At 75.6% G+C, this 24,543-nt stretch overlaps 5 protein-coding genes and 1 long non-coding RNA gene across 7 annotated transcripts; 3 read left to right on the forward strand and 3 right to left on the reverse strand.

The window, feature by feature from the left end:
* Window positions 1–493: 493 nt before the first annotated feature.
* Window positions 494–6,782, reverse strand: LOC135311377 (protein phosphatase 1 regulatory subunit 12C-like; the record flags this gene model as incomplete). The annotated part of the gene is made up of 5 exons (XM_064440511.1): window positions 6,457–6,782; window positions 5,069–5,199; window positions 2,725–2,830; window positions 2,475–2,634; window positions 494–672 (listed from the first exon to the last, which is right to left on the reverse strand). Coding segments are annotated over exons 1-5 (841 nt in total), but the record flags the coding sequence as incomplete, so codon positions are not given.
* Window positions 6,783–6,901: 119 nt separating this feature from the next.
* Window positions 6,902–9,063, reverse strand: TNNT1 (troponin T1, slow skeletal type). The gene is made up of 8 exons (XM_064440517.1): window positions 8,921–9,063; window positions 8,522–8,638; window positions 8,214–8,291; window positions 8,015–8,125; window positions 7,692–7,801; window positions 7,528–7,618; window positions 7,253–7,293; window positions 6,902–6,975 (listed from the first exon to the last, which is right to left on the reverse strand). Exons 1-8 carry the CDS (start codon window positions 9,056–9,058, stop codon window positions 6,930–6,932), a joined length of 732 nt encoding a protein of 243 aa, XP_064296587.1. The 5' UTR covers window positions 9,059–9,063; the 3' UTR covers window positions 6,902–6,929.
* On the forward strand, window positions 6,929–9,616 carry LOC135311383 (uncharacterized). The gene is made up of 2 exons (XR_010371035.1): window positions 6,929–7,303; window positions 7,549–9,616. It is a non-coding gene; the product is annotated as an uncharacterized LOC135311383 (long non-coding RNA).
* Window positions 9,617–11,428: 1,812 nt separating this feature from the next.
* KMT5C (lysine methyltransferase 5C) lies at window positions 11,429–17,071 on the reverse strand. Of its 2 annotated transcripts, none has more exons than XM_064440514.1 (8): window positions 16,948–17,071; window positions 16,522–16,652; window positions 15,552–15,714; window positions 14,880–14,989; window positions 14,641–14,804; window positions 13,803–13,822; window positions 12,751–12,887; window positions 11,429–12,055 (listed from the first exon to the last, which is right to left on the reverse strand). In XM_064440514.1, exons 2-8 carry the CDS (start codon window positions 16,629–16,631, stop codon window positions 11,647–11,649), a joined length of 1,113 nt encoding a protein of 370 aa, XP_064296584.1. In that variant the 5' UTR covers window positions 16,632–16,652; window positions 16,948–17,071; the 3' UTR covers window positions 11,429–11,646. The 2 variants fall into 2 exon arrangements, with proteins under 2 accessions (XP_064296584.1, XP_064296583.1); XM_064440513.1 differs by lacking the exon at window positions 16,948–17,071 and adding an exon at window positions 16,791–16,935.
* A 160-nt stretch (window positions 17,072–17,231) lies between these two features.
* HSPBP1 (HSPA (Hsp70) binding protein 1) lies at window positions 17,232–21,235 on the forward strand. Its single transcript, XM_064440516.1, has 8 exons — window positions 17,232–17,425; window positions 17,602–17,734; window positions 18,293–18,497; window positions 18,987–19,208; window positions 19,807–19,962; window positions 20,518–20,614; window positions 20,811–20,922; window positions 21,025–21,235. Exons 2-8 carry the CDS (start codon window positions 17,606–17,608, stop codon window positions 21,100–21,102), a joined length of 999 nt encoding a protein of 332 aa, XP_064296586.1. The 5' UTR covers window positions 17,232–17,425; window positions 17,602–17,605; the 3' UTR covers window positions 21,103–21,235.
* A 525-nt stretch (window positions 21,236–21,760) lies between these two features.
* Window positions 21,761–24,455, forward strand: DNAAF3 (dynein axonemal assembly factor 3; the record flags this gene model as incomplete). The annotated part of the gene is made up of 6 exons (XM_064440512.1): window positions 21,761–21,845; window positions 21,924–22,048; window positions 22,282–22,375; window positions 22,457–22,615; window positions 23,345–23,556; window positions 24,162–24,455. Coding segments are annotated over exons 1-6 (963 nt in total), but the record flags the coding sequence as incomplete, so codon positions are not given.
* Between the last annotated feature and the right edge of the window lie 88 nt (window positions 24,456–24,543).

Raw genomic sequence — 24,543 nt, forward strand, 5'->3', positions numbered from 1 at the left:
GTTCCCCCCAGAACACCCCACAGGAGCTCCCCAATTCCCCACCAGGACACCCCCAGCTCCTCCATTCCCCCCTGACCCACTCCAGGAGCCCCCCAGCCTCCCATCCCCGCCCAGGACCCACCTCGGAGCCCCCCAGCCCCCCCATTCTCCTCGAGGACCACCCAGGAGTCCCCCAGCCCCCCCCTTCTCCCCCAGGACACCCCCAGGACACCCCCAGTCTCCCTCAGGACCCTCCCAGAGGCCCCCCAGGTTCCACCCCAGGATGCCCCCTGGAGCCCCCCAGGCCCCCCAAACTCCCCGAGGACCACCCGGGAGCCCCCCAGCCCCCCAAACTCCCCCAGGTCCCCCCAGGAGCCCCCCAGCCCCCTTGTTCTCCACGAGGACTCTCCCCAGGAGCCCCCCAAATTCCCCCAGGTGCCCCCAGGAGCCCCCAGCCCCCCCGTTCCCACCCAGGACCCCCCCAGGAGCCCCCCCAGCCCCACCCCCCCCCCACGAGGACGCCCCCCGGGACGCCCCTGGCCCCTCACCACGTTGTTGCGGGGGGCCATGTCGCAGAGGTGCTCGGCCAGCAGCCGACAGGCCTCCTCCACCCCCCAGTGCGCGGCGGCGTGCAGCGGCGTCCACCCGTCCTTGTCCCGCACGTCGGGGTCGTACCCGGCCTGCAGCAGCAGCCTGCGCCCCCGGGGGGCTGTCGGGGACCCCCGGCACGGCCCCGCCGCGGGGAACCCCCCCCGGCTGGGGAACCCCCCGCATGGACCCTGCCATGGGGAACCTCCCCCCCCGGGATGGGGAACCCCCCCCCGGGCTGGGGAACCCCCCGCATGGACCCTGCCATGGGGAACCTCCCCCCCCGGGATGGGGAACCCCCCACATGGACCCTGCCATGTGGAACCACCCCCAAGCTGGGGACCCCCCTGTGCTGGGGACCCCCGCCACGGACCCCAAGATGGGGAACCCCCCCAAGGATGGGAACCCCGCTGGGCTGTGGCCCCTGGCGTGGGACCCTGGGATGGGGAACCCCCCGGGGATGAGACCCTCTTGGGACCCCCAGACCCCTCAATCTCGGGGGTCCCCCCAGACCCCTGGGTCCCCCCCAAACTCCTGGTTCCCCCAGAGCCCTGGGTCCCCCCCAAACTCCTGAGCCCCCCCAGACCCCTGGGCCCCCCCAGACCCCTGGTTCCCCCAGACCCCTGGGCCCCCCCAATCTCCTGGTTCCCCCAGACCCCTGGTTCCCCCAGACCCCTGGTTCCCCCCAGACCTCTGGGCCCCCCCAATCTCCTGGTTCCCCCAATCTCCTGGTTCCCCCAGACCCCTGGTTCCCCCAGACCCCTGGGCCCCCCCAATCTCCTGGTTCCCCCAATCTCCTGGTTCCCCCAGACCCCTGGTTCCCCCAGACCTCTGGGCCCCCCCAATCTCCTGGTTCCCCCAATCTCCTGGTTCCCCCAGACCCCTGGTTCCCCCAGACCCCTGGGCCCCCCCAATCTCCTGGTTCCCCCAATCTCCTGGTTCCCCCAGACCCCTGGGCCCCCCAGACCCCTGGGTCCCCCCAATCTCCTGGTTCCCCCAGACCCCTGGTTCCCCCAGACCCCTGGGCCCCCCCAATCTCCTGGTTCCCCCAGACTCCTGGTTCCCCCAGACCCCTGGGTCCCCCCAATCTCCTGGTTCCCCCAGACCCCTGGTTCCCCCAGACCCCTGGGTCCCCCCAATCTCCTGGTTCCCCCAGACCCCTGGGCCCCCCCAGACCCCTGGGCCCCCCAATCTCCTGGTTCCCCCAGACCCCTGGGCCCCCCCAGACCCCTGGGTCCCCCCAATCTCCTGGTTCCCCCAGACCCCTGGGCCCCCCCAGACCCCTGGGCCCCCCCAGTCTCCTGGTTCCCCCAGACCCCTGGGTCCCCCCAATCTCCTGGTTCCCCCAGAGCCCTGGGCCCTCCCAGGCCCCTGGGCCCCCCCAATCTCCTGGTTCCCCCAGACCCCTGGTTCCCCCAGACCCCTGGGCCCCCCCAGTCTCCTGGTTCCCCCAGACCCCTGGGCCCCCCCAATCTCCTGGTTCCCCCAGACCCCTGGTTCCCCCAGACCCCTGGGCCCCCCCAGTCTCCTGGTTCCCCCACACCCCTGGGCCCCCCCAGGCCCCTGGGCCCCCCCAATCTCCTGGTTCCCCCAGACCCCTGGTTCCCCCAGACCCCTGGGTCCCCCCAATCTCCTGGTTCCCCCAGACCCCTGGTTCCCCCAGACCCCTGGTTCCCCCAGACCCCTGGGTCCCCCCAATCTCCTGGTTCCCCCAGTCTCCTGGTTCCCCCAGACCCCTGGTTCCCCCAGACCCCTGGTTCCCCCAGACCCCTGGTTCCCCCCAATCTCCTGGTTCCCCCAGACCCCTGGTTCCCCCAGACCCCTGGGCCCCCCCAATCTCCTGGTTCCCCCAGACCCCTGGGCCCCCCCAGACCCCTGGGCCCCCCCAGACCCCTGGTTCCCCCCACCTCATGACCTCGATGTAGCCCTTGGCGGCGGCGACGTGCAGGGCGCTGGCGCCGGTGGCCGGGTGCCGGGCGTCGCGGATCTCCCCCGCGTCCAGCCAGCGCCGCGTGTCCCGCAGCATCCGCTCCTCCTCCGCCCGCTTGGCCGCCGCCACGTCCACCCCTGCGGGGGGCGCCGGGGCGTGACGCGCCCTGCCGGCGCCCCGCCCCGCCGGGCCCCGCCCCCTCGGCCCCGCCCACCTCGCCGCGCCACCTCGGCCCGCAGCAGCGCCTCCAGCCCCTCGTCCTCGGCCACCTCCAGCGGCAGCTCCCCGTCGCTCGTCACCGCCGCCACGTCCGCCCCGTGCTCCAGCAGGTACCTGCGGGGGCGCGGCGGGGTCACGGGGGGCGCGGCGGGGTCACGGGGGGTCACGGTGGGGTCAGGGGGGTCGTGGCAGGGTCAGGGGTCGGGGTCAGGGGGGTCGCGGCAGGGTCACGGCAGGGTCATGGGGGTCGCAGCAGGGTCAGGGGTCGGGGTCAGGGGGGTCGCGGCAGGGTCACGGCAGGGTCACGGGGGTCGCAGCAGGGTCAGGGGTCACGGGGGGTCAGGGGTCACGACAGGGTCCATCCCCACCCACCTGGGTGTTGGGATGGAGAGACCCACGGCCCCCCCCAGAGGGTGGTCCCCCGCCAGAGACCCCGGCCTGGCCCCATACACCTCCCCCGAGCCCCCCAATAGCCCCATGCCCCATAGCCCCCAGCCCATGACCCCCACACTGGCCCCATAGCTCCTTGTAGCCCCCCAATAGCCCGCAGACCCATAGCTCAGCACCCTATAGACCCACAGCCTAGCCCCATAGCCCCCAGATCCCCCACCCCCCCTCAGCCCCCTACAGCCCCCCGCAGCCCCTACAGCCCCTACAGCCCACCCCGCCCCCCGCAGCCCCCGCAGCCCCCCTCAGCCCCCCGCAGCCCCCACAGCCTCCCCCAGCCCCCCCAGCCCCCCGCAGCCCCCCGCAGCCCCCGCAGCCCCCCTCAGCCCCCGCAGCCTCCCCCAGCCCCCCCAGCCCCCCGCAGCCCCCGCAGCCCCCCTCAGCCCCCCTCAGCCCCCCCAGCCCCCCGCAGCCCCTACAGCCCCCACAGCCTCCCCCAGCCCCGCAGCCCCCACAGCCCCCCCCCGCCCCCCGCAGCCCCCCTCAGCCCCCCCCAGCCCCCCCAGCCCCCCGCAGCCCCCGCAGCCTCCCCCAGCCCCCCCAGCCCCCGCAGCCCCCCTCAGCCCCCGCAGCCCCCCTCAGCCCCCGCAGCCCCCACAGCCTCCCCCAGCCCCGCAGCCCCCACAGCCCCCCCCCGCCCCCCGCAGCCCCCCTCAGCCCCCCACAGCCCCCACAGCCCCCCCCACCCCCCGCAGCCCCCACAGCCCCCCCCGCCCCCCTCAGCCCCCCTCAGCCCCCCGCAGCCCCCCCCAGCCCCCCCAGCCTCCCCCAGCCCCCCTCAGCCCCCCGCAGCCCCCCGCAGCCCCCACAGCCCCCCCCCGCCCCCCTCAGCCCCCCTCAGCCCCCCGCAGCCCCCCCAGCCCCCCCAGCCTCCCCCAGCCTCCCCCAGCCCCCCCCAGCCCCCCCAGCCCCCCCAGCCCCCCCCCGCCCCCCTCAGCCCCCCCCAGCCCCCCGCAGCCCCCCCCGCCCCCCCCAGCCCCCGCAGCCCCCCCCCGCCCCCCGCAGCCCCCCCAGCCCCCCCCAGCCCCCCCAGCCCCCCTCAGCCCCCCGCAGCCCCCCCAGCCCCCCCAGCCTCCCCCAGCCCCCCTCAGCCCCCCGCAGCCCCCCGCAGCCCCCACAGCCCCCCCCCGCCCCCCTCAGCCCCCTCAGCCCCCCGCAGCCCCCCCAGCCCCCCCAGCCTCCCCCAGCCTCCCCCAGCCCCCCCCAGCCCCCCCAGCCCCCCCAGCCCCCCCCGCCCCCCGCAGCCCCCCCAGCCCCCCCCAGCCCCCCCAGCCCCCCTCAGCCCCCGCAGCCCCCCCAGCCCCCCCCGCCCCCCGCAGCCCCCCCAGCCCCCCCCAGCCCCCCCAGCCCCCCCAGCCTCCCCCAGCCCCCCCAGCCTCCCCCAGCCCCCCCAGCCCCCCAGCCCCCCCAGCCCCCCCAGCCTCCCCCAGCCTCCCCCAGCCCCCCGCAGCCCCCCCAGCCCCCCCAGCCTCCCCCAGCCTCCCCCAGCCCCCCCAGCCCCCCAGCCCCCCCAGCCCCCCCAGCCCCCCCAGCCTCCCCCAGCCTCCCCCAGCCCCCCCAGCCCCCCCCGCCCCCCTCAGCCCCCCTCAGCCCCCCCAGCCTCCCCCGGCCCCCCACAGCCCCCCCCCGCCCCCCTCAGCCCCCCTCAGCCCCCCCAGCCCCCCCCGCCCCCCACAGCCCCCCCCCGCCCCCCTCAGCCCCCCTCAGCCCCCCCAGCCCCCCCCCCTCAGCCCCCCCAGCCCCCCAGCCCCCGCAGCCCCCCACAGCCCCCCCCGCCCCCCTCAGCCCCCCCAGCCCCCCGCAGCCCCCCCCGCCCCCCCCAGCCCCCGCAGCCCCCCCCCGCCCCCCGCAGCCCCCCCAGCCCCCCCAGCCCCCCCAGCCCCCCAGCCCCCGCAGCCCCCTCACTGGGCGATGTGCCGGTAGCCGCAGGAGGCCGCCACGTGCAGGGGGGTCCAGCCCTCGTTGTCGGCCTGGTTGACGTCGGCGCCGCTCTCCACCAGGAACTGCACCACCTCCATGTTCTCGTCGATGCACGCCTGGGCGGGGCGGCCACGCCCGGCGTCACGGGGACGCACCCTGCCCCGCCCCCCAGGGCGATGCCCCTCCGGGACCCTGCCCCCCCCCCCCCCCAGCACTGACCCACAGTCCCCCACCCCCGGCCCCGCCCTCTCTGTGCCAGGCCCCGCCCTCCCTCTGTAGGCCCCACCCCCACCGGGGCAAACCCCGCCCTCTCCCACCCACCACAGGCTCCGCCCACTGACAAAGCCCCGCCTCTCCCACTTACCTACTGCAGGCCCCGCCCATTTGCCTGTAGGTCCCGCCCCTTTTCCCAACAGCCCCTGATGGCTCCGCCCATCTAACCCCACCCCCACGCAAACCCACCCCTGCCCTCTGCTGGCTCCACCCACTCACCCGGGGAACCCCACCCACTTGCGCTTGACCCCTGAAAGCCCCGCCCACCTGCTCGGGTAGCCCCATCCCCCCACCCTGACCCTGAAGCCCCGCCTACTCCCTGGGCGGCCCCGCCCCTTCCCCCTCTCTTCACACCGGCCCCGCCCCCTCGCTCGGGTAACCCTGCCCCCTCCTGCTCCCCTGGAAGCCCCGCCCCTCCCCACCCTCCTCACACAAGCTCCTCCCACTCGGCTAACCCCGCCCCTCCCATTTCACCGATGAAGCCCCGCCTACTTCTGGGCAGCCCTGCCCCTTCCCAAAAGCTCCTCCCACTCAGGTAACCCCGCCCCCTCCCATTTCACCGATGAAGCCCCGCCCCTCCCCACCCTCCTCACACAAGCTCCTCCCACTCGGCTAACCCCGCCCCCTCCCATTTCACCGATGAAGCCCCACCCCTCCCCACTCTCCTCACACAAGCTCCTCCCACTCGGCTAACCCCGCCCCCTCCCATTTCACCGATGAAGCCCCGCCCCTCCCCACTCTCCTCACACAAGCTCCTCCCACTCGGCTAACCCCGCCCCCTCCCATTTCACTGGCGAAGCCCCGCCTACTCCCTGGGCAGCCCTGCCCCTTCCCACAAGCTCCTCCCACTCGGCTAACCCCGCCCCCTCCCATTTCACCGATGAAGCCCCACCCCTCCCCACTCTCCTCACACAAGCTCCTCCCACTCGGCTAACCCCGCCCCCTCCCATTTCACCGGCGAAGCCCCGCCTACTCCCCCGAGCGGCCCCGCCCCTTCCCCCGCTCCTCCCGCAGGCCCCGCCCCTTCGCCCCGCGCGGCCCCCACCCCCCCCCGCACCGCAGCCCCCGCGCGCCTCAGGCCCCGCCCCCGTCCCGCCCACCTGGTGCAGCGCGCTGATGCCGTCGGCGTTGGCCCCGCCCAGCAGCGCGCGCCCCCCCCGCGCGCACCATGGCGCGCGCCTCCGCCAGGTCGGCGCCTGCGCAGACGGCCCGGAACTCGGCCGCGCGCTCGAAGCGGACGGCGCGCGCGCGGGGGGCGGGGGGCGCGGCGGGGGGGGGCGGGGCCGCCGCCGCCGCCGCCTCCCAGCGCCGCAGCTGCTCCCGCCGCCGCTCCCGGGCCGCCGCCGCCGCCGCCGCCGCCGCCATCGCCGCCCCCCGGCGCCGGTGGGGGGGGGGGGGGAGGGGCGGCGCGCCGGGGAGGGGCGGCGCCGGAAGCGCGGGGGCGGCGCGGCGCGGCGCGCGGGGGGTGCTGGGGCGGCCCCGCCCCTCCCCCGGCCCCGCCCCCCTCCCCCCCCACCCCGCGAGGCGGATGGAGCGAGGCGGAGGCCGGACGTGACGTTTATTGGGGGCGGGGTCACTTCCAACGGCCGCCGACGCGGCCCTTCCCGACCACCTTCTTGCTGCGGGGGGAGGGGGGGGGGAGCGGGCTGGGACCCCCGGACAGGGACCCCCCGAGCCGCCCCCCCCCGAGCCCCGCCCCCAGGTGCCCCCCGCGACCCCCAACGACCCCCCCCCGGCACCCCCCTGACGCCCCCAAACACCCCTTATCCTCCCACCCCGGCCCTCCCCCCCCCCCGCCCCCGCTCCCCCCCCCCCCCCCATCCGACCCCCACAAGTGACACCCCCCCCTCCCCCCTCCGGGGACCCCCCGGTTCCTCCCCCCCGGCCCCCCCTTACAATTTCTGAGCGTGGCTGATGCGGTTGTACAGGACGTTGATCTGGGGAGGGGTAAGTGTGAGCCCGGCCGCGCCCCCGTCGGGGACCCCGGCCCCACATCCCGGCCCCACATCCCCGGGGGGGGGGGGAACCCCGGCGTCCCGGCCCCACATCCCCGGGGGGGACCCCGGCGTCCCGGCCCCACATCCCCGGGGGGGGGGGGGGAACCCCGGCGTCCCGGCCCCACATCCCCGGGGGGGACCCCAGCGTCCCGGCCCCACATCCCAGCCCCACACCTCGTATTTCTGCCGCCGCAGCTTCTCCATCAGGTCGAACTTCTCGGACTCGAGCTGGTGGATCCAGTCGTGGAGCTCCTTGGCCTTGACCCTGGGGGGCGGGTGGGGGGTCAGCGGGGGGATGGGGGGGTCAGCGGGGGGATGGGGGCGGGGAGGGGCCCCACCTGAGCTCGTCCTCCCGCATGTGCTCGATGTTGAGGGGCCGCTTGCGCTCGGCCAGGATCCGCAGCTTCATCTCCCGGCCCGTCTGGCGCTTGCCCCGCTTCTGCTCCGCCTGGGGGGACGGGGGGGGCTGTGGGGCAGCCTGTGGGGCGCCCTATGGGGCAGCCTCTGGGGGGCTACGGGCTGCCCCCTGGGGGCGCCCCACGGGGATGACCCAGGCCGGGGGATTTTGGGGGACCCTCCTGGCTCACAGAGGGCTGCCCCCTGCCCCGGGGGGGTGTGCTGTGGAGCTGGGGGTCGCTGTGGGGCTGGGCCCGCCCCCCACCTTGGCCAGGTACCCCCCGAAGTGGGGCATGGTGGACAGCACTTTCTTCTTCTTGGCGTCATCCTCCGCTCGCTTCTTGGCCTCCTCCTCCTCCTTGCGCAGCCTCTCCTCCTGGGCGGGACGCAGGGCGTCGGGGAGGTGGGGGGCACACGGGGGGTTTGGGGGGGATGTGGGGCGGGGGCGCGGGGGTCCTGCTCACCGCCAGCCGCGCCTGCCGCTCCCGCTCCTTCTCCGTCCGGCTCCGCAGCTGCTCGTTGCGCTCGGTCCGACGGCGCTCCTGGGGCACCCCCCGTCACCCACGGGGACCCACGGGACCCCCCCCCCACCCAGTGCCACCCGTGGGGACCCACAGATCCATGCTGCCACCTGCCACTGTCACCTGTGGGGACCCACGGCCACCAACAGCCACCCGCGGGGACCCACAGACCCCCATGGGCACCTTCCCCTGGGACCCCCCGGGACCCCCCCCCCGCCACCTCCAGCCCCCGGGGACCCCCCGGGACCCACAATCCGCTCCATCAGGGCCACCAGCTCCTGCTCCTCGCGGCGCCGCTGCTCGAAGTGGGCGTCGATGAGGGTCTGCAGCTCCAGCAGGTCCTTCTCCATGCGCTTGCGGTGGATGTCCTGGGGGGGGGGGGGGGGGGGGGGGCCGGGGGGGGACACGGTCACCCGGGGGGGGACACAGCGTGGGGGGCACCGCCCCCCGCTGCGACCCACAGCTGCTCCCCGGGACCCCCCACAGTGGGGCCCTGCCAGCCCCATAGTGATGCCACAGCCCCAGCCCCATAGCCCCCGCCATCCCTATAGCGCCCTCCAGCCTCACAGGGACACCCTCCCCCCCCATAGCAACCCCCAGCCCCACAAGGACACCCCTCCCAGCCCCCCCCCCCATCGCCCCCCACTCACATCGAAGTCAACCCGCTCCCCCTCGGGGATCTTGGGGGGGGCCAGCTGGGGCACGACAGGCCTGGGGGGCCGGGGGGCAGCGGGGGGGGGGGTCAGGAGGGTTGGAGGGGGGCAGCAGGGCTGCCTCACCCCCCCCATCCCACTCCCCCCCCCCCGCTCACCGGGGCCGGGGCCGCTCCTCCTCTGTGGGGGGGGGGGAAAGGTGTCAGGGGGGTTTGGGGGGGCTCAGAGGGGGCGGGGGGGGCCTGGTGGGGGGGGGTCGTACCTGGCTCCTCTGGTGGTTTGCGGGGCCCCGATGCTGCGGGGGGGGGGGGGGGAGGGAGAGAGCAGAGGGTCAAGGGCTGTGGGACCCCCCCCCATAACCCCCCACAGGGTCTGGGGGGGTCCCATGGATTGGGGGGGCTCGGGGGGGGGCTTCCCCTGCACTTACCCTCCTCCTCTTCCTCCTCCGCCGGCTCCTCCTCTGTGGGAGATGGGGGGGGGGACAGGATCGGGCCCCCCCCAACCCCCCCGTGTTAATTAACCAGAGCCGTTAATGAGGTCGTGATTAACGCCCCAACGCTCATTAAGCCCCCCAAGTGTGGGCTTCCCCCCCCCCCCCCACCCTTTGCTGCCAGGGCCCGTCGTCAGCCCCGTTAATTAACGCTCTGGGGGTTAATTGGTGCTTCGGGGGGTTCATTAAAGCGTTTTGGGGTTAATTGAAGCGTTTTGGGGTTCATTCGGGCCTTGTCACCGACCGCTCATCGGGGGGGTTAACGGGGGGGTGACGGGGGCTGCGCTTCGTTAGGGGCCTCGTTCGTGGGGGGGGGTCACTCACCTTCCGGCTGCTCCCTGGAGGGGGAAGGAGAGGGGTGAGGGGGGGCCCGTCCCAGTGGGGGGCACTGGGGGGCACTGGGAGCCCCGGGGGGGTGGGGGGTGGGGGGTGTCACTCACTCCTCGTACTCTTCCTCGGCCTCCGACATGGTGGCGCGTCGGGGGGTCCTGGGGAGGTGGGGGGGGTCGGGAGGTGGGGGGGGCTGCACAATTCACCCCACAGAGCCCCCCCCCATATCGCCCTCCCCATCTCCCATAGTCCCCCATATCCCCCCCCCACCCCACACAGCCCCCATCGCCTCCCCCAGCCCCCCTCGCCCCCCACATCACCCCCCACATCCCCCCATCGCCCCCATTGCTGCCCCCATCGCTCCCCCCATCCCCCCCACATCGCCCCCATTGCTCCCCCCATCCCCCCCCCCCTCGCCCCCCACATCCCCCCCAGCCCCCACCGGTGGGGTCACTCCCTCGGGCTCTGCTGGAGTCGACCCCCCCCTCCCCATCCCGGGGGTCCCTTTATCAGGGGCTGCCCCACCCCCACATGATGTCACACACACCCCGACCCCCCCCCCCCCCCCCGCCCCAAATTCCCCCCTATTGTTCCCGAGATGCCACCGAAATGTCACCGACACCGGACACCGGCAGCTGTCGGGGGCGGGGGGGGCCTGGGGTCCGCTTGGGGGGCAGCGGGGCTCAGGCGTGACTTGGGGGGGCTGGGGTCCACTTTGGGGGGGGGAGTGGGGGGTCTAGACTTGGGGGGGCCCGGATACATGGGTCCACTTGGGGGGCAGTGAGGTTCCTCACTTGGGGGTCCCAGGCACGTGGGTCCACTTGGGGGGGGGGGGCAGCGAGGCTCAGGTCTTGACTTGGGGGTCCTGGATGACTGCATCCACTTGGGGGGCAGTGGGGTTCCAGACTCGGGGGGTAATAGGGTTCCTGACTTGGGGGGCAGAGCGATTCTAGACTGGGGGGGGGGTCATGGGCACCTGGGGCCACTTGGGGGGCAGTGGGGGTCTAGGCTTGGGGGTCCCAGATGCCTGGAGCCACTTGGGGTGCAGTGGGGTTCAGGACTTGGGGGGCAGAGCGATTCTAGACTGGGGGGGGTCACGGGCACCTGGGGCCACTTGGGGTGCAGTGGGGTTCAGGACTTGGGGGGCAGAGCGATTCTAGACTGGGGGGGGGGTCATGGGCACCTGGGGCCACTTGGGGGGCAGTGGGGGTCTAGGCTTGGGGGTCCCAGATGCCTGGAGCCACTTGGGGTGCAGTGGGGTTCAGGACTTGGGGGGCAGAGCGATTCTAGACTGGGGGGGGTCACGGGCACCTGGGGCCACTTGGGGGGCAGTGGGGTTCAGGGCTCGGGGGTTCCAGACGCCTGGACCCCCTTGGAGGGCAGTGGGGTTCAGAACTTGGGGGGCAGAGCGATTCTAGACATGGGGGGGTCCCAGACACCTGGAGCCACTTGGGGGGCAGCGGGGTCCCAGGCTCGGGGGTCCCAGAGGCCTGGAGCTGCTTGGGGTGCAGGTGGGGTCCCGGTTCGGGAGGCCCGGGGGGGTGGGGGTGGGGGGGGGCGCGAGGCCCTATTCCCGTGCCCTGACGTCACCCCCCACCCCCCGCACCTGTCGGGGCTCCTGCCCTTTGTTGGGGACCCCGGCGGGGGGGGGGGGGGAGGGGCCGCCCCTCCCCCACAGACACCGCTATTGTTCCAACTTTTGCTTTATTTTGGTACAAAACACGCCCCGCCCCCCCGCGCCCCCCACCCCCACCCCGCGCGAGGGGGGGGGGGGGCGGGGGCGTCCCCGGCGTCCGGCGCCGCGGGGGCGGAGGTAGGTGTGGGGCCCCCCCCGGGTGTGGGGCGCGACCCCCGCGTCAGGCGGAGGCCCCGGGGGGCGCCTGCAGCGCGATGCGGCCGTGGGTCACCACCAGGCGCAGGCGGGGGGGGGCCCCCCCCAGGGCCCGCGGGGGGGGCGCGCGCCCCGGCCCCGCCCAGGCGCACGTGCGCGAACAGGCAGAGCTTGGGGTCGCGGGGGGGGGGGCGCGGCGGGGGGCGGGGCGCGCCGCAGGCGGACCAGGCGCACGCGCGGCTCCCCCCGCAGCCGGCAGCCCCCCCCGCACGACACGCAGTCGTGGAGGGCGACGCGGGGCTGGGGGGGGCGGGGCTGGGGGGGGCGGGGCGGGCGGCGGGGGCGGGGCCGCGGCGCCCCGCCCCCCCCCGCCCGCAGGAGGCGCCCGTCCGTCTCGCGCAGGTCGTAGGTGGGGGGCGCCGGGGGGGGCGGGGGGGGCTGCGCGCCCCTCCCCCGCTGCCGGAACGCGCCTTCGCCCCGCCTGGGGGGGGGAGGGGGGGGGGGGTCAGGAGGGGCCGCGCTGCCCCCCCTCCCCCGCAGACCACCCCCTCCCCCAGACACCCCCTCCCCCAGACACCCCCCCCCAACACCCGCCCCGCCCCCCGGGAGGGGATTTGGGCCCCCCACCCCACCCCACCCCCACGGTGTTTCAGGCCCCCCGAGGGGGGGGGGGGACGGGACATCTGGGCCCCACGTGGGGGTCAGGGACCCCCGGCCCCCTGTGGGGGGGTGGGGGGTGGGGGGGGTGTGTGATTTGGGCGTCCCCCTGCCCCCCGGGACATTGCGGGGCTGCCCCTGGGGTGTTTCAAGCCGCCCCCTATTTCAGGACCCTCCCCCATGACGTTTTGGGGGCCCCCCCCAGGACATTTCAGGGCCCCCCACCATATTTTGGAGCCCCCCCAGGACATTTGGGGTGCCCCCCCGGGGACATTTGGGGCCCCCCCCGGGGACATCTGGGGCCCCCCCCGGGACATTTCAGGGCCCTCCACCATATTTTGGAGCCCCCCCAGGACATTTGGGGTGCCCCCCCGGGACATTTGGGGCCCCCCCGGCGACATTTCAGGGCCCCCCACCATATTTTGGAGCCCCCCCGGGACATCTGGGCCCCCCCCGGGGACATCTGGGGCCCCCCCGGGACATTTGGGGCCCCCCCCGGGGACATCTGGGCCCCCCCACCTCTCGCAGGTGCGGCACTCGCAGCGCTCGTTGTTCTCCCCGAAGAACCCGTCGCCGTAGAAGCAGGTGATCTCGTCGCGGGGCGCGATGTCGCGCAGGGCCTGCACCCGCGCCGCCTGCCCCTCGGCCGCCACCAGCTGCGCCCCGAGACGTGAGACCCCCCCCGGCACCCCCAAACCCGCGGGACCCCCCCCACACCCCACCGCCTGCCCCTCGGCCGCCACCAGCTGCGCCCCGAGACGTGAGACCCCCCCCCGGCACCCCCAAACCCGCGGGACCCCCCCCACACCCCGCCGCCTGCCCCTCGGCCGCCACCAGCTGCGCCCCGAGACGTGAGACCCCCCCCGGCACCCCCAAACCCGCGGGACCCCCCCCCACACCCCACCGCCTGCCCCTCGGCCGCCACCAGCTGCGCCCCGAGACGTGAGACCCCCCCCGGCACCCCCAAACCCCCCCCGCGAACCCCCAACCCCCCCCCGGCACCCCCAAACCCGCGGGACCCCCACACACACCCCACCGCGCCGCCTGCCCCTCGGCCGCCACCAGCTGCGCCCCGAGACGTGAGACCCCCCCCGGCACCCCCAAACCCCCCCCGCGAACCCCCAACCCTCCCCCGGCACCCCCAAACCCGCGGGACCCCCCCCACACCCCACCGCCTGCCCCTCGGCCACCACCAGCTGTGCCCCGAGACGTGAGACCCCCCCCGGCACCCCCAAACCCGCGGGACCCCCCCACACACCCCACCGCCTGCCCCTCGGCCGCCACCAGCTGCGCCCCGAGACGTGAGACCCCCCCCGGCACCCCCAAACCCGCGGGACCCCACACACACCCCGCCGCCTGCCCCTCGGCCGCCACCAGCTGCGCCCCGAGACGTGAGACCCCCCCCGGCACCCCCAAACCCGCGGGACCCCCCCCACACACCCCACCGCGCCGCCTGCCCCTCGGCCGCCACCAGCTGCGCCCCGAGACGTGAGACCCCCCCCGGCACCCCCAACCCGCAGGACCCCCCCTGCGGCACCCCCAACCCCCCCCCGCGGACCCCCTGAACTCACCCTGCAGTTGGGGCGACAGTCTGGGGGGGGGAAGGTGCATATCAGCAGCCGCTCAGGGACCCCCCACCCCATTTAGGGGGTCCCTGAGGGGTTTGGGGGTCCCAGGGGGGTTGGGGGAACCCTGGGGGGAGCCAGGGCAGGGTCTGGGAGAGCTTAGGGGTCCCTGAGAAGTTTAAGGGGAATCCGGAGGGGGTTGGGGGTCCTCAGAGGGTTGGGGGGGGTCCAGGGGTGTTTGGAGGTCCCCGGGAGGCTCAGGTGGGGTCCTCAGGGCAGCTGGGGGGTGGGTTTGGGAGAACACGGGGGTCTCTCTGGGCCCTGGGGGCTGTTTTGGGCTCCTGGGGGTTGTCAGGGACCCCTGGGGGGGGTTTGAGGGGCTCCAGAGAAGGTTTGGGGGGCTCCAGGAGGGACTTGGGGGACTCCAGGAGGGAGTTAGGGGGGCTCTGGAGGGGATTTGGGGGATTCCAGGGGAGTTTTGGGGACTTCAGGGAGTTCTGGGGGGGGGGGTTCCATGGAAGGTTTGGGGGGCTCCAGGGGCACCCCTGTGACTGCCAACAGCAGTGGGGCCAAGCCAGTGCCAGCAGTCCTGGGGGTGGCGGGGGTTGGGGGGTGCTGGGGGGTTCAGGGCACCCCCACCCGGTTTCAGGGTGTCCCCCCCGGGTTTCGGGGCGCCCACCGTGGTTGATGAAGGCGGCGGGCCCCAGCCAGAGCTGGGCGCAGCCAGGGGGGTGGCGGGGGTCATGGCGTGGCGGGGCTCAGGGGGGTGTGGGGTCCCTCGCCGGGGTCTCAGGGGCCCCCCCCCGGTTTCAGGGTGTCCCCCCCCGGGTTTCGGGGCGCCCACCGTGGTTGATGAAGGCGGCGGGCCCCAGCCAGAGCTGGGCACAGCGGCGGCGTGTCGAGTACATGACGCTGAAGTCGTTCTCGCCGGCGCGCAGCAGCGCCTGGTCGGGCGCCCGCAGCTCGGCCACGCAGCCCACCAGCAGCTCCAGCGTCTCGTGCTTGCGCCTGGGGGGGGCAGGGGGGCGTTGGGGGGCGTTGGGGGCGCGCGGGGGGCGCGGGGACCCCCGCCCCGGGCCGCACCAGGCGCGGGTGGAGACGACGCGGGCGCCGTTGGTCTCGCGGGAGTAGCGGCTGCAGGGCTGGATGGCGAAGCCGCTCTCCGGCAGGAAGATCCGCAGGTACCGGAACACCTGCGGGAAGGGGGGGGGGGAGCGGGGTGAGGGGGGTCCCTGGGGACCCCCACATCCCTCCTGCCCCCGCAGAGACCCCGAGGGCTCCACAGACACCCCCCCTTATGCCCCCCACCCGACCCACAGATTCTGTTGCACCCCCATGAGCCCCCCCCGGCCCTGTTGTGCTTCCCCAGAGACCCCATCGTGTTCCCCCGCCCCAGAGACCCCCCCAGTACCCCCATGTGACCTCCCAGACCCCGCTGTTACCCCCACAGGGACGCTCCCAGGGCCCCCATAAAGCCCCCTTCCCGACCCCCCCTGTACCTCCATAAGCCACCCCCAGACCCTCATAAGGCTCCTTCTCACCCCCCCATAGTCCCCTGTGACCCCCTGGACCCACCCTGTACCCCCATAAGGCCCCCCCGTGACCCCCCAGACGCCCCTGTACCCCCATAAGGCCCCCCCGTGACCCCCCCAGACCCCCGCAGGGCCCCCATAAGGCCCCCCCCGTGACCCCCCGGTACCCCCATAAGGCTCCCCGGTGGCCCCCAGACCCCCGGTAAGGCCCCCCCCGGCTCACGTGGCTCTTGAGCGCGGCGCGCTGGAGCGGGCGGCGGCGCTGGAAGAAGGCGGGGGCCCAGGCGCCGCTCAGCGCCCGCCAGGCCGCCTCCAGGTCCCGCCGCCGGCAGAAGCCCTCCACGGCCGCCCGGAGCAGGTGCTGCCGCCGCAGCGCGGGCAGGGGGCTGCGCGGCACCGCTCGCTGCGGGGGGGCCAGGGCCGGGACCCACCCCGAGGGACCCCGGGGCAGGGATCCCCCAAGGGCAGGGACACCCCCCCCCACCAAGGGCAGGGGACCCCGGGACAGGGGGCTCAGGGACCCCCCGCCAAGGGCAGGGACCCCGGGACAGGGATGCCCCCCCAAAGGCAGCGTCTCAGGGACCCACCCAGGTCAGGGATCTGGGACAGGGACTCCCTGGGACAGGGGGCTCAGGCACCCCCTCCCAAGGGCAGGGACCCCCCCCCACGGGCAGGGGGCTCAGAGACCCCAGGACAGGACACCCCCGGGACAGGGATGCCCCGCCAAGAGCAAGGGTATCAGGGATGAGGGGCTCAGAGACACCCCCCCAAGGACAGGGGCCTGGGATGGGGACCCCCCAAGGGAAGGGGACCCCAGGCGGGGGACACCCCCCTGCATAATGGGCTCAGGGACCCCAGGACAAGGACCCTCCCTAGACAAGGGCCTCAGGGGCCCCCCGAGCACTCCCAGACGGGCCTCAGGACCAGCGCCCCCCCCCCCCACCCCCCCCAAGACCCCGAGATGGGGACACCCACGCCGGGATAAGGCGGTCGGGGGACCCGCGGGACGAAGGGAGAAACCCCCCAGAACGGGGACTTCCGGGCCCGACCCCCTCCGGGACAAGGGGGACCGGGATCCCCCGGGACAGGAACCCCCCCAGGACACAGGGCTCAAGGACGTCCCCCCACCCCGGGCCAGACCCCACCCCGCTCCACCGCCCCCAGCCCCCGCGCTCCGCCGCCCCCGCCCCCACCTAACGCCCATCTTGTGCGTCCGGAACCCCAGCACCGAGTCCAGCACCAGGCTGGTGGCCAGGTCGTCGTTCTCGCACAGCTCCCGCGCCGTCACTCGCCGGGAGACCATCGCCCGCCGCCGCAGGGCATCCTACGGGGGGAGCCAGGGCGTTACCGGGGCCCCGCCGCCCCCCATGGGGGGACACGCGGCACCCAGACAAAGAGCCCCGCGTGGGGCGGCGGGGCCGGGGCCCGCCGCCCGCCCGGCCCCGCCGGGCCCCGCCGTTACCCCCGCGGCCCGGCCCCGGTTCCGGCTCCAGCGGGCTCTGGGCCGGGCCGGGCCGGGCCTCCCCCGCTGCCGCCGGCCCGCTCCCGCCGGCCCCGCCGCCGCGCGCGCACGCCTCTCCGCCATCCCCATTGGCCGCCCGCCCTCCGTCCCGCCGCACCCATTGGCCGGCGGCGCCGCCAGTCGCGTCTCGTCCCGGCCCCGCTCTGAGGCGCTCGCCGCTCCTACTGGCCGAGCCGTCCTGTCCCGCCTGGGCGGCGCGAGCCGCGCCCCATTGGCCGCGGTGACTCCGGCTGGCTATTGGTCAGGAGCGATGCCCGTTGGGAGAGCCGCCGGGAGCCGCGCCCCTCGCTCTCCATCCGTTACCACGCTCCCCGCCTCCTATTGGCGTCACGCCTCTCTCCAAAGCCCGCCCTTCTATCCTATTGGTGGAGATCGCTGTCGCTCAACCGCGCTGGAGCACAATGGCTTTGCTTAGGTCCGACGGTAAAACAATGAACCGTGGGCCACGCCCCCCGCGCGGGCCACGCCCCCCTGCCGGTTACGCCCCCATAACGGTTACACCCCCCGCAACGGTCACGCCCCTTCCGCTGCCGGGCAAGATGGCGGCGCCCAGGGAGAGCGAGCGGTTGTGAGAGGTGCGGGGGGACCCGAGGGGCGCCTGCGGGAGCGGGGGGGTCCCGGTGCGGTCCTGGGGGGGGCCCTGTAGGGCTCCCGGTGCGGCCCCGGCGGGGTTCCGATGCGGTTTCGGGGAATCCCGGGGGGGTTTCGGGTGGTCCCGGTGCGGCCCCCGCCGCTGACGGTGCCGACGCAGGGCGATGGCGGCGGCGGCGGGGGGCGGCGGGGGGGGGCGGCGGGAGCCCCCCCACACGCTGCAGGGGCTGCTGGAGATGGCGGTGGCGGCTGGGGAGCCCCAGGCCCCGCCCCGGGAGCCCATGGGCGAGGAGGTGAGCGGGTCTGGGGGCCGTCGGAAGGGTCCCTGGGGGGGTGGGGGGTCCTTGGGGGGCTCTGGGACCCCCTGGGGGGGATGGGGGGCACGGAGTTGGTTGTTGAGCCTGGGGGGGCTGTTGGGGGTCTTCAGGGGGCCTCTGTGGGTCCTCGGGGGGGTGGGAATCAGTTGATCTTTGGGGGCTTCAGTGGGCCTGGGGATGCTCGGTGGGTCCGGGGGGGGGAATATGTTCCCCGGGGGGGCTCTCGGGAGTCCTTCGTGGGGCTCGATGGGTCCTGGGGGGAGCAGGGGGGCTCCCAGGGGTCCTTGGGGGGGGTGTCTCTGTGGGCCTGGGCGGGGCTCAGCCAGTTCTTAGCATTAGCGGGTCCCCGGAGGGGGGGTTCCCGTGGCTCCTGGGGGAGCTCGGGGGGGTCCCGTGGGGGCTCAGCAGGTGCCCGGGAGTCCCTGGGGGGTGGTCCCATGGGCTCGGGGGGGGTGTTTTGGGCATTGGGAGGGCTCGGGGGGTCCCTGGGCGGGGGGGTCCCATCGGTGTCCATGCCTGATGCGGGTCCCACAGCGGCAGCAGTGGCTGCGGGCAGCTGTGGCGGAGGCACTGGGGGGGGCCGGGGGGGCGCAGGAGGAGCTGCGGCGCTGCCTGGGGGTGCTGGGGGGGCCCTGCCCCGGCGAGGAGGCGCCCGAGCGGGGCCGGGGGGAGACGGGACCCCACGAGCAGGCCCTGGAGCTGCTGGCGGATCTGTGCGAGAGCCTGGACAACGCCACCGGTCGGGGGGGCCGTGGGCGGGGGGGGGGTCTGGGGGGCCCATGGAGGTTCCTGGGTGGGGCCGGGGGTGTCCGGGGGGGGGGGGGAAAGGAGATTGGGGGGCCCATTGGGGTGATTGGGGGGAGCTCAGAGGGGTCTGGGGGGGGAAAAGGAGGTGGGTGGCACTGGGGGGAGCCCAGATGGGGCTGGGGAGTGGAAAAGGGAGACTGGGGGAAGGGGGAGGATACTGGGGGGTGTGAGTGGTGCCCAGAGGGGTCTGGGGGGCCCATTGGGGGTCTTGGGGGGGGGAGATTTTGGGGGGGCGTTGGGGTGTTGGGGGGGTGGCTCGGTGTACTGGGAGGGGGGAGCTCCCGGGGAGTGACGTTGGGGGGGGTTGGGAACCCTGGGGGTGTGGGGTGCTGGGGTGGGGGTCCCAAAGCACATGGACGGTGTGGGGGGGGATATGATGGTGTCGGGGGGGCCCTAACATACCCCTCTTCATCCCACCCAGATTTCTGTGCCCTGGGGGGGCTGGAGACAGTGGTGGGGCTGCTGGGGCACCCCTGGGCCCCCCTGCGGGCGGGGGCCGCCCGGGTGGTGGGTGCCTGCGCCCAGAACCTGCCGGGGGCCCAGGGACGGGCGCTGGCCCTGGGGGCCCTCCCTGCGCTGCTGGGGGGGCTGCGGGGGGACCCCGACCCCCGCGTGCCCCCCTGTGCCCTCTTTGCCATCTCCTGTGAGTGGGGGGGGGGTTTGGGGGAGATTTGGGGTGGGGGGCACGGAGGTGGGGGGGCCTGGGGACAAGGCGGGGGATTTGTAGTGGGGGGTCTGGGGACAAGGGGGGGATTTGGAGTGGGGGGCACAGGAGTTGGGGGTGTCTGGGGACAAGGGGGGGATTTGGAGTGGGGGGCACAGGAGTTGGGGGGTCTGGGGACAAGGGGGGGATTTGGAGTGGGGGGCACAGGAGTTGGGGGGTCTGGGGACAAGGGGGGGGATTTGGAGTGGGGTGCACAGGAGTTGGGGGTGTCTGGGGACAAGGGGGGGATTTGGAGTGGGGGGCACAGGAGTTGGGGGGTCTGGGGACAAGGGGGGGGATTTGTAGTGGGGGGTCTGGGGACAAGGGGGGGGATTTGGAGTGGGGTGCACAGGAGTTGGGGGTGTCTGGGGACAAGGGGGGATTTGGGGTGGTGGCACAGAGACGGGGAGGGGTGGAGGAAACGTGGGGAGGATGGGGGATAAGGGGGGGTCCGGGGGGATCTGGGGGCACTGGGGTTGGGGGGTAAGGGTTCAGGGGTGGGGGCGCAGGGTCTGACACCCCCTCCGCCCCCCCCCAGGCCTGGTGCGGGCACAGCCTGAGGGCCTGGAGCAGTTTGAGCGCCTGGGGGGGCTGGAGGCGCTGGGGGGGGCCCTGCAGAGCCCCCGGCCCCCCCTCCGTGCCCGCGCTGCCTTTCTGCTGCACTGCCTGCTGCGCGAGCACCCCCGCCTGCGCGGTGAGACCCCCAGGGCTCCCCAAACCCCCCCGCCACTGCCTGGCCCCCGCCCCCCCCAATCCCCCTGGCACTTTCTGGGGCCCCCCTGGAACCCCGCCACTGCCTGGCCCCCCCTACCCCCACCCCGGACTCCCCAAACACCCCCAACCTTGCCATGGGGACCCCCGGGACTCCTCAACCTGCGCTGCACACCCCCCCCCCCAAGACTCCCTGCCCCTCTGGGGACCTCCCGGGACCCCCCCAAACTCTCTTGTGAGCCACTGGGAGCCTCTCAGTACTTTGGGGGACACCCCCAGGCCTGCTTGGGACACCCAGCCCCTCCTGGTACCTCTCCCCAAAGACCCCCAGCCCCTTTTGTGACCCCCTGAGAGATTCTTAGACCTTTGAGGGACCCCCCAGCCCTGCCCTGGGACCCCCCCAACATCTCCTAGGACCCTCTGAGACCCCTCCCATCCCCTCCTGGGATCCTCTGAGGACCCCCAATCACTTTTGGGACCCCCACAGCCCCCTCTCGTGACGCCCCCCTCGCGTGACACCCCCTTTGTGCCCCCCCAGAGCCCCTGTGCCGCCTGGGGACAGTGGCCCAGCTGGGGGCCCTGCTGCGGACGGAGCACGACGGGGCCCACGAGCACGCGCTGGGGGCGCTCTGCAGGTGGGGGGGCCCGTGGGGGGCTGGGGACCCCCGCCCCATGGCCAGGGGTGCACCCCAATGCTGGAGGCCCCATGGCGGGGGGGGGGTGGGGGTAGGGAGTGGGGTGTTGGTGTCCCTGGGGAGGGTGGGGGTCCCGGGGGGGGGAGGGGTTGGTGTGAGGGGTTGTGTGCCCCCCAGCCCCTTTGTGCCCCCCCAGTTTGGCCACAGATTTCCCCGAGGGGGTGCGGGAGTGCCGGACCCCCGCCCTGGGGCTGGAGGAGCTGCTGCGGGAGCGGCGGGTGCTGCTGCAGGGCCGCGAGGAGTTCCAGGTACGGGGAGGTGGGGGGTCCCGGGGGTCCCCGGGGCTGGGGGGGGGACACGGGGGGACCCTGGGTGACCCCCGCCCCCCCCCCCCCCCCCGCCCGTGGCAGGAGGAGCTGGAGTTCTGCGAGCGGCTGCTGCAGCTCTGCTTCGAGACCCCCCCCGAGGAGACCACCATGGACCGGTGACCCAGGACCCCCCGACCCCCCACCAGGGACCCCCAAGGGGACCCCCAACCCCGCCGTGTCCATTGGGACCCCCAAGGGGACCCCCAAACCCTCCCCGTGCTCTGGGGAGGGTAATAAAGGTTTCACTCCTGAATCTGTCTCGGGTTGTGTCGTGAGAAGGGGCGAGGGCTGCTGTGGTGATGTCACCAGTGAGGTAATTGGTGATGTCATGTAGTGGGCAGGGCTTTCTAGCTGTGGCCCAGGTGTTGGGCTTGGGGGTGGAGCCTAAAGCGAGGGGCGGGGCTTATGCTAACGTGGGGGGCCTAGAGGCGGGGGCGGGGCCTCCGAGGCCGTTTGCCGGAGGGGGCGGGGCCTCCGAGGCCGTTTGCCGGAGGGGGCGGGGCCTCCCAGGCCGTTTGCCGGAGGGGGCGGGGCCTCTCAGGCCGTTTGCCGGAGGGGGCGGGGCCTCTCAGGCTGTTTGCCGGAGGGGGCGGGGCCTCCCAGGCCGTTTGCCGGAGGGGGCGGGGCCTCCCAGGCCGTTTGCCGGAGGGGGCGGGGCCTCGTTGTTGCCGTGGAGACGCGTCCCTGACGGCGGTGGGGTGGGCGGGTCCCCGGAGCCGACCTGGCTCCCCATTGGCCCGTGGCGCTCCGTTACCGGCGGGCGGGGGCGTGGCCTCACTCCGCCATGGCGGCCGGCACCGAGGAGGGGCTGGGCACCGTGTGCTGGTGGGGGCTGTCCCCGGCGCTCGACCTCCGCCAGCACCGTGAGCCCCCCGTGTCCCTGACACACCCCCCTGCCCTCCCCGGTGCCCCCGGCCCCCCGTGACGCCCCCTCCCCACAGTCCCGCCGGACCCCGGACCCGGCCCCGCGGCGGAGGCGGCCGTGCTGCTGGTGGGGGCGGCGGAGGGGCGGCACCTCCTGCTGACGGCGGCCCGGGCCCGGCGGGGGCCCCCCCGGCCCATCACCGTACGGCACCGGCGGGGGGGGGGGGGGGGTACCGGGCGGGGCGCACCGGGAGGGGGGTGGGTACCGGAGAGGGGTACCGGCGGAGGAGGGTGTGGGGGGTGGTCTGGGGCACAGATCGGGGTCCCCAGGGGGACTGGAGGGGTGGTGTCCTGGGGAGGGGGGGTTACCGGGGGCTGTGGGTTAGTTACCGGGGGAGTCCCGGCGTTACCGGGTGTCCGTGTCCCCCCCCCCAGCTGTTCGTGGCGGAGCAGCACCCCGAGGCCGTGGCGCGGCAGCTCCTCTTCCTCCTCCTGGCCATCGAAGCCCCGGGATGCGCCGGGCCGGCAGGTACAGGGGTACCCCCGGGACACCCCCACCCCCCCCCCGGGACACCCCCGGGACGCCCCCCGAGCCCGCTGCCCCCCGCAGCCCGCGCCGCCGCCCTCCTGGAGCTGCTGGGCTCCGTCCGGCTCCGCACCGGCACCGCCGCGCTGCTGAGCGGGGCCGCCGCCCGCCTGCGCCGCTGGGTCACGGCGGACCCGCACCGGGGGGCGCCGGTGCCGCGGGGGCCCGCGACCTGCGGCTCATGAAGGTCAGACGGGGGCGGGGGTGTGGAACCGGGGGGCAGCGGGGCGGGGGTTCCCGGGGGGAAGCGGCGGAGGGGGGGTCCTGAGGATCCCGGGACTGGTTGGTCCTGGGGAGCACCGGGCGGGGTGTCCCGAGGGGAACCGGGGCTGTCCGGTGCCGGGGGAACCGGACGAGAGTTCCGGGGGTGGGGTCCGGTCCCGGGGGGTCTCAGGGGTCCCGGGACTGGTTGGTGCTGGGGGGAACTGGGGCTTGTCCGGTGCTGAGGGAACCGGACAGGGGGGTGCCGGGCGGGGTCCGGTACCGGGGATCCTAGGGGTCCCGGGGCTGCCCGGTGCGGGGGGGGGTGTCTGAAGGGTGCGGGGCTGCCTGGTGCCGGGGTCCGGGGCTGCAGGGGGTGCCGGTGCCGGGGGTCCGGGGTCCGGGGGCGCAGGGGGTGCCGGTGCCGGGGTCCGGGGGCGCAGGGGGTGCCGGTGCCGGGGTCCGGGGCTGCAGGGGGTGCCGGTGCCGGGGGTCCGGGGCTGCAGGGGGTGCCGGTACCGGGGGTCCGGGGTCCGGGGGCGCAGGGGGTGCCGGTGCCGGGGTCCGGGGCTGCAGGGGGTGCCGGTGCCGGGGGTCCGGGGTCCGGGGGCGCAGGGGGTGCCGGTGCCGGGGTCCGGGGCTGCAGGGGGTGCCGGTGCCGGGGGGTCCGGGGGCGCAGGGGGTGCCGGTGCCGGGGGTCCGGGGCTGCAGGGGGTGCCGGTGCCGGGCCGTACCGCAGCCGCCGCCGGCAGTGCCGGGAGCGGGACGCGCTGGAGGCCGTGCTGCGCCGCTGGGAGCGGCCGGGGCCGGTACCGGAGTCCCCGCTGTGGGAGCGGCGGCTGCGGCGGCGCCTCGGGACGAGATACGAGGCGAGGGCGGCGGTGGCGGACTGGGAGCTGCGGATGGGGCTGCACCCCCGGGGGGTACGGGAGGGGTACGGGGGGACCGGGGGGCACGGGGACTGGGAGCTGCGGAGGGGGCTGCACCCCCGGGGGGTACGGGAGGGGTACGGGGGGGACCGGGGGGCACGGGGACTGGGAGCTGCGGATGGGGCTGCACCCCCGGGGGGGTACGGGAGGGGTACGGGGGGACCGGGGGGCACGGGGACTGGGAGCTGCGGAGGGGGCTGCACCCCCGGGGGGTACGGGAGGGGTACGGGGGGACCGGGGGGCACGGGGACTGGGAGCTGCGGATGGGGCTGCACCCCCGGGGGGTACGGGAGGGGTACGGGGGGACTGGGGGCACGGGGACTGGGAGCTGCGGAGGGGGCTGCACCCCTGGGGGGTACGGGAGGGGGTACCGGGGGATATGGAGGGTTCTGGGTGGGGGGATTGGGGTGGTCAGAGGGGCTCTGGGGTACGGAGCAGGGGGGAACTGGGCACTATGGCGGGGTGTCCAGGGGCAACGGGGGTCCAGGGGCACGGGTGGTCTGGGAAGGGGGGGCATGCATGCGGGGGGTATGGGGGGCCCGGGGGGGGTGTCGGGGGGGGGTGTCGGGGGTGTCCATGCGCCCCCCCCCCCCCCCCAGGCCACCACCATTTCCCCGGATGAGTTCGGGCTCTGGCGCGAGAGCGGCGTCGCCTTCGTCCCGCGGGGGGGGGGCCGACACCCCAACCCCACCCTGCAGAGCAGCCGCCGGCCCCCGCGCCGTGAGTGGGGAGGGGGGTCCCGGGGAGGGTTCCCGGGGGGGGGCCGGGGCCCTGACCCCCCCCTCCCCCAGGACGGGCGGCTGGGGCCGGACAGTGGCTACTGGGGTGACACCGTGACCGGGCCCTTCCTCGCCTTCGGCCTCGCCACCGATGAGCTGCGGAGCCCCGGGAAGGTGGGAGGGGTGTTCGGGGGGTCCCGGGGGGGGGGAGGCACGTTGCCCCCTCACCGCGGTCCCCTCTCCCCGCCCCCCCAGACGGCCA

The sequence above is a fragment of the Phalacrocorax carbo genome, unplaced genomic scaffold, assembly GCF_963921805.1.
Source record: "Phalacrocorax carbo unplaced genomic scaffold, bPhaCar2.1 SCAFFOLD_362, whole genome shotgun sequence".
NCBI lineage: Eukaryota > Metazoa > Chordata > Aves > Suliformes > Phalacrocoracidae > Phalacrocorax > Phalacrocorax carbo.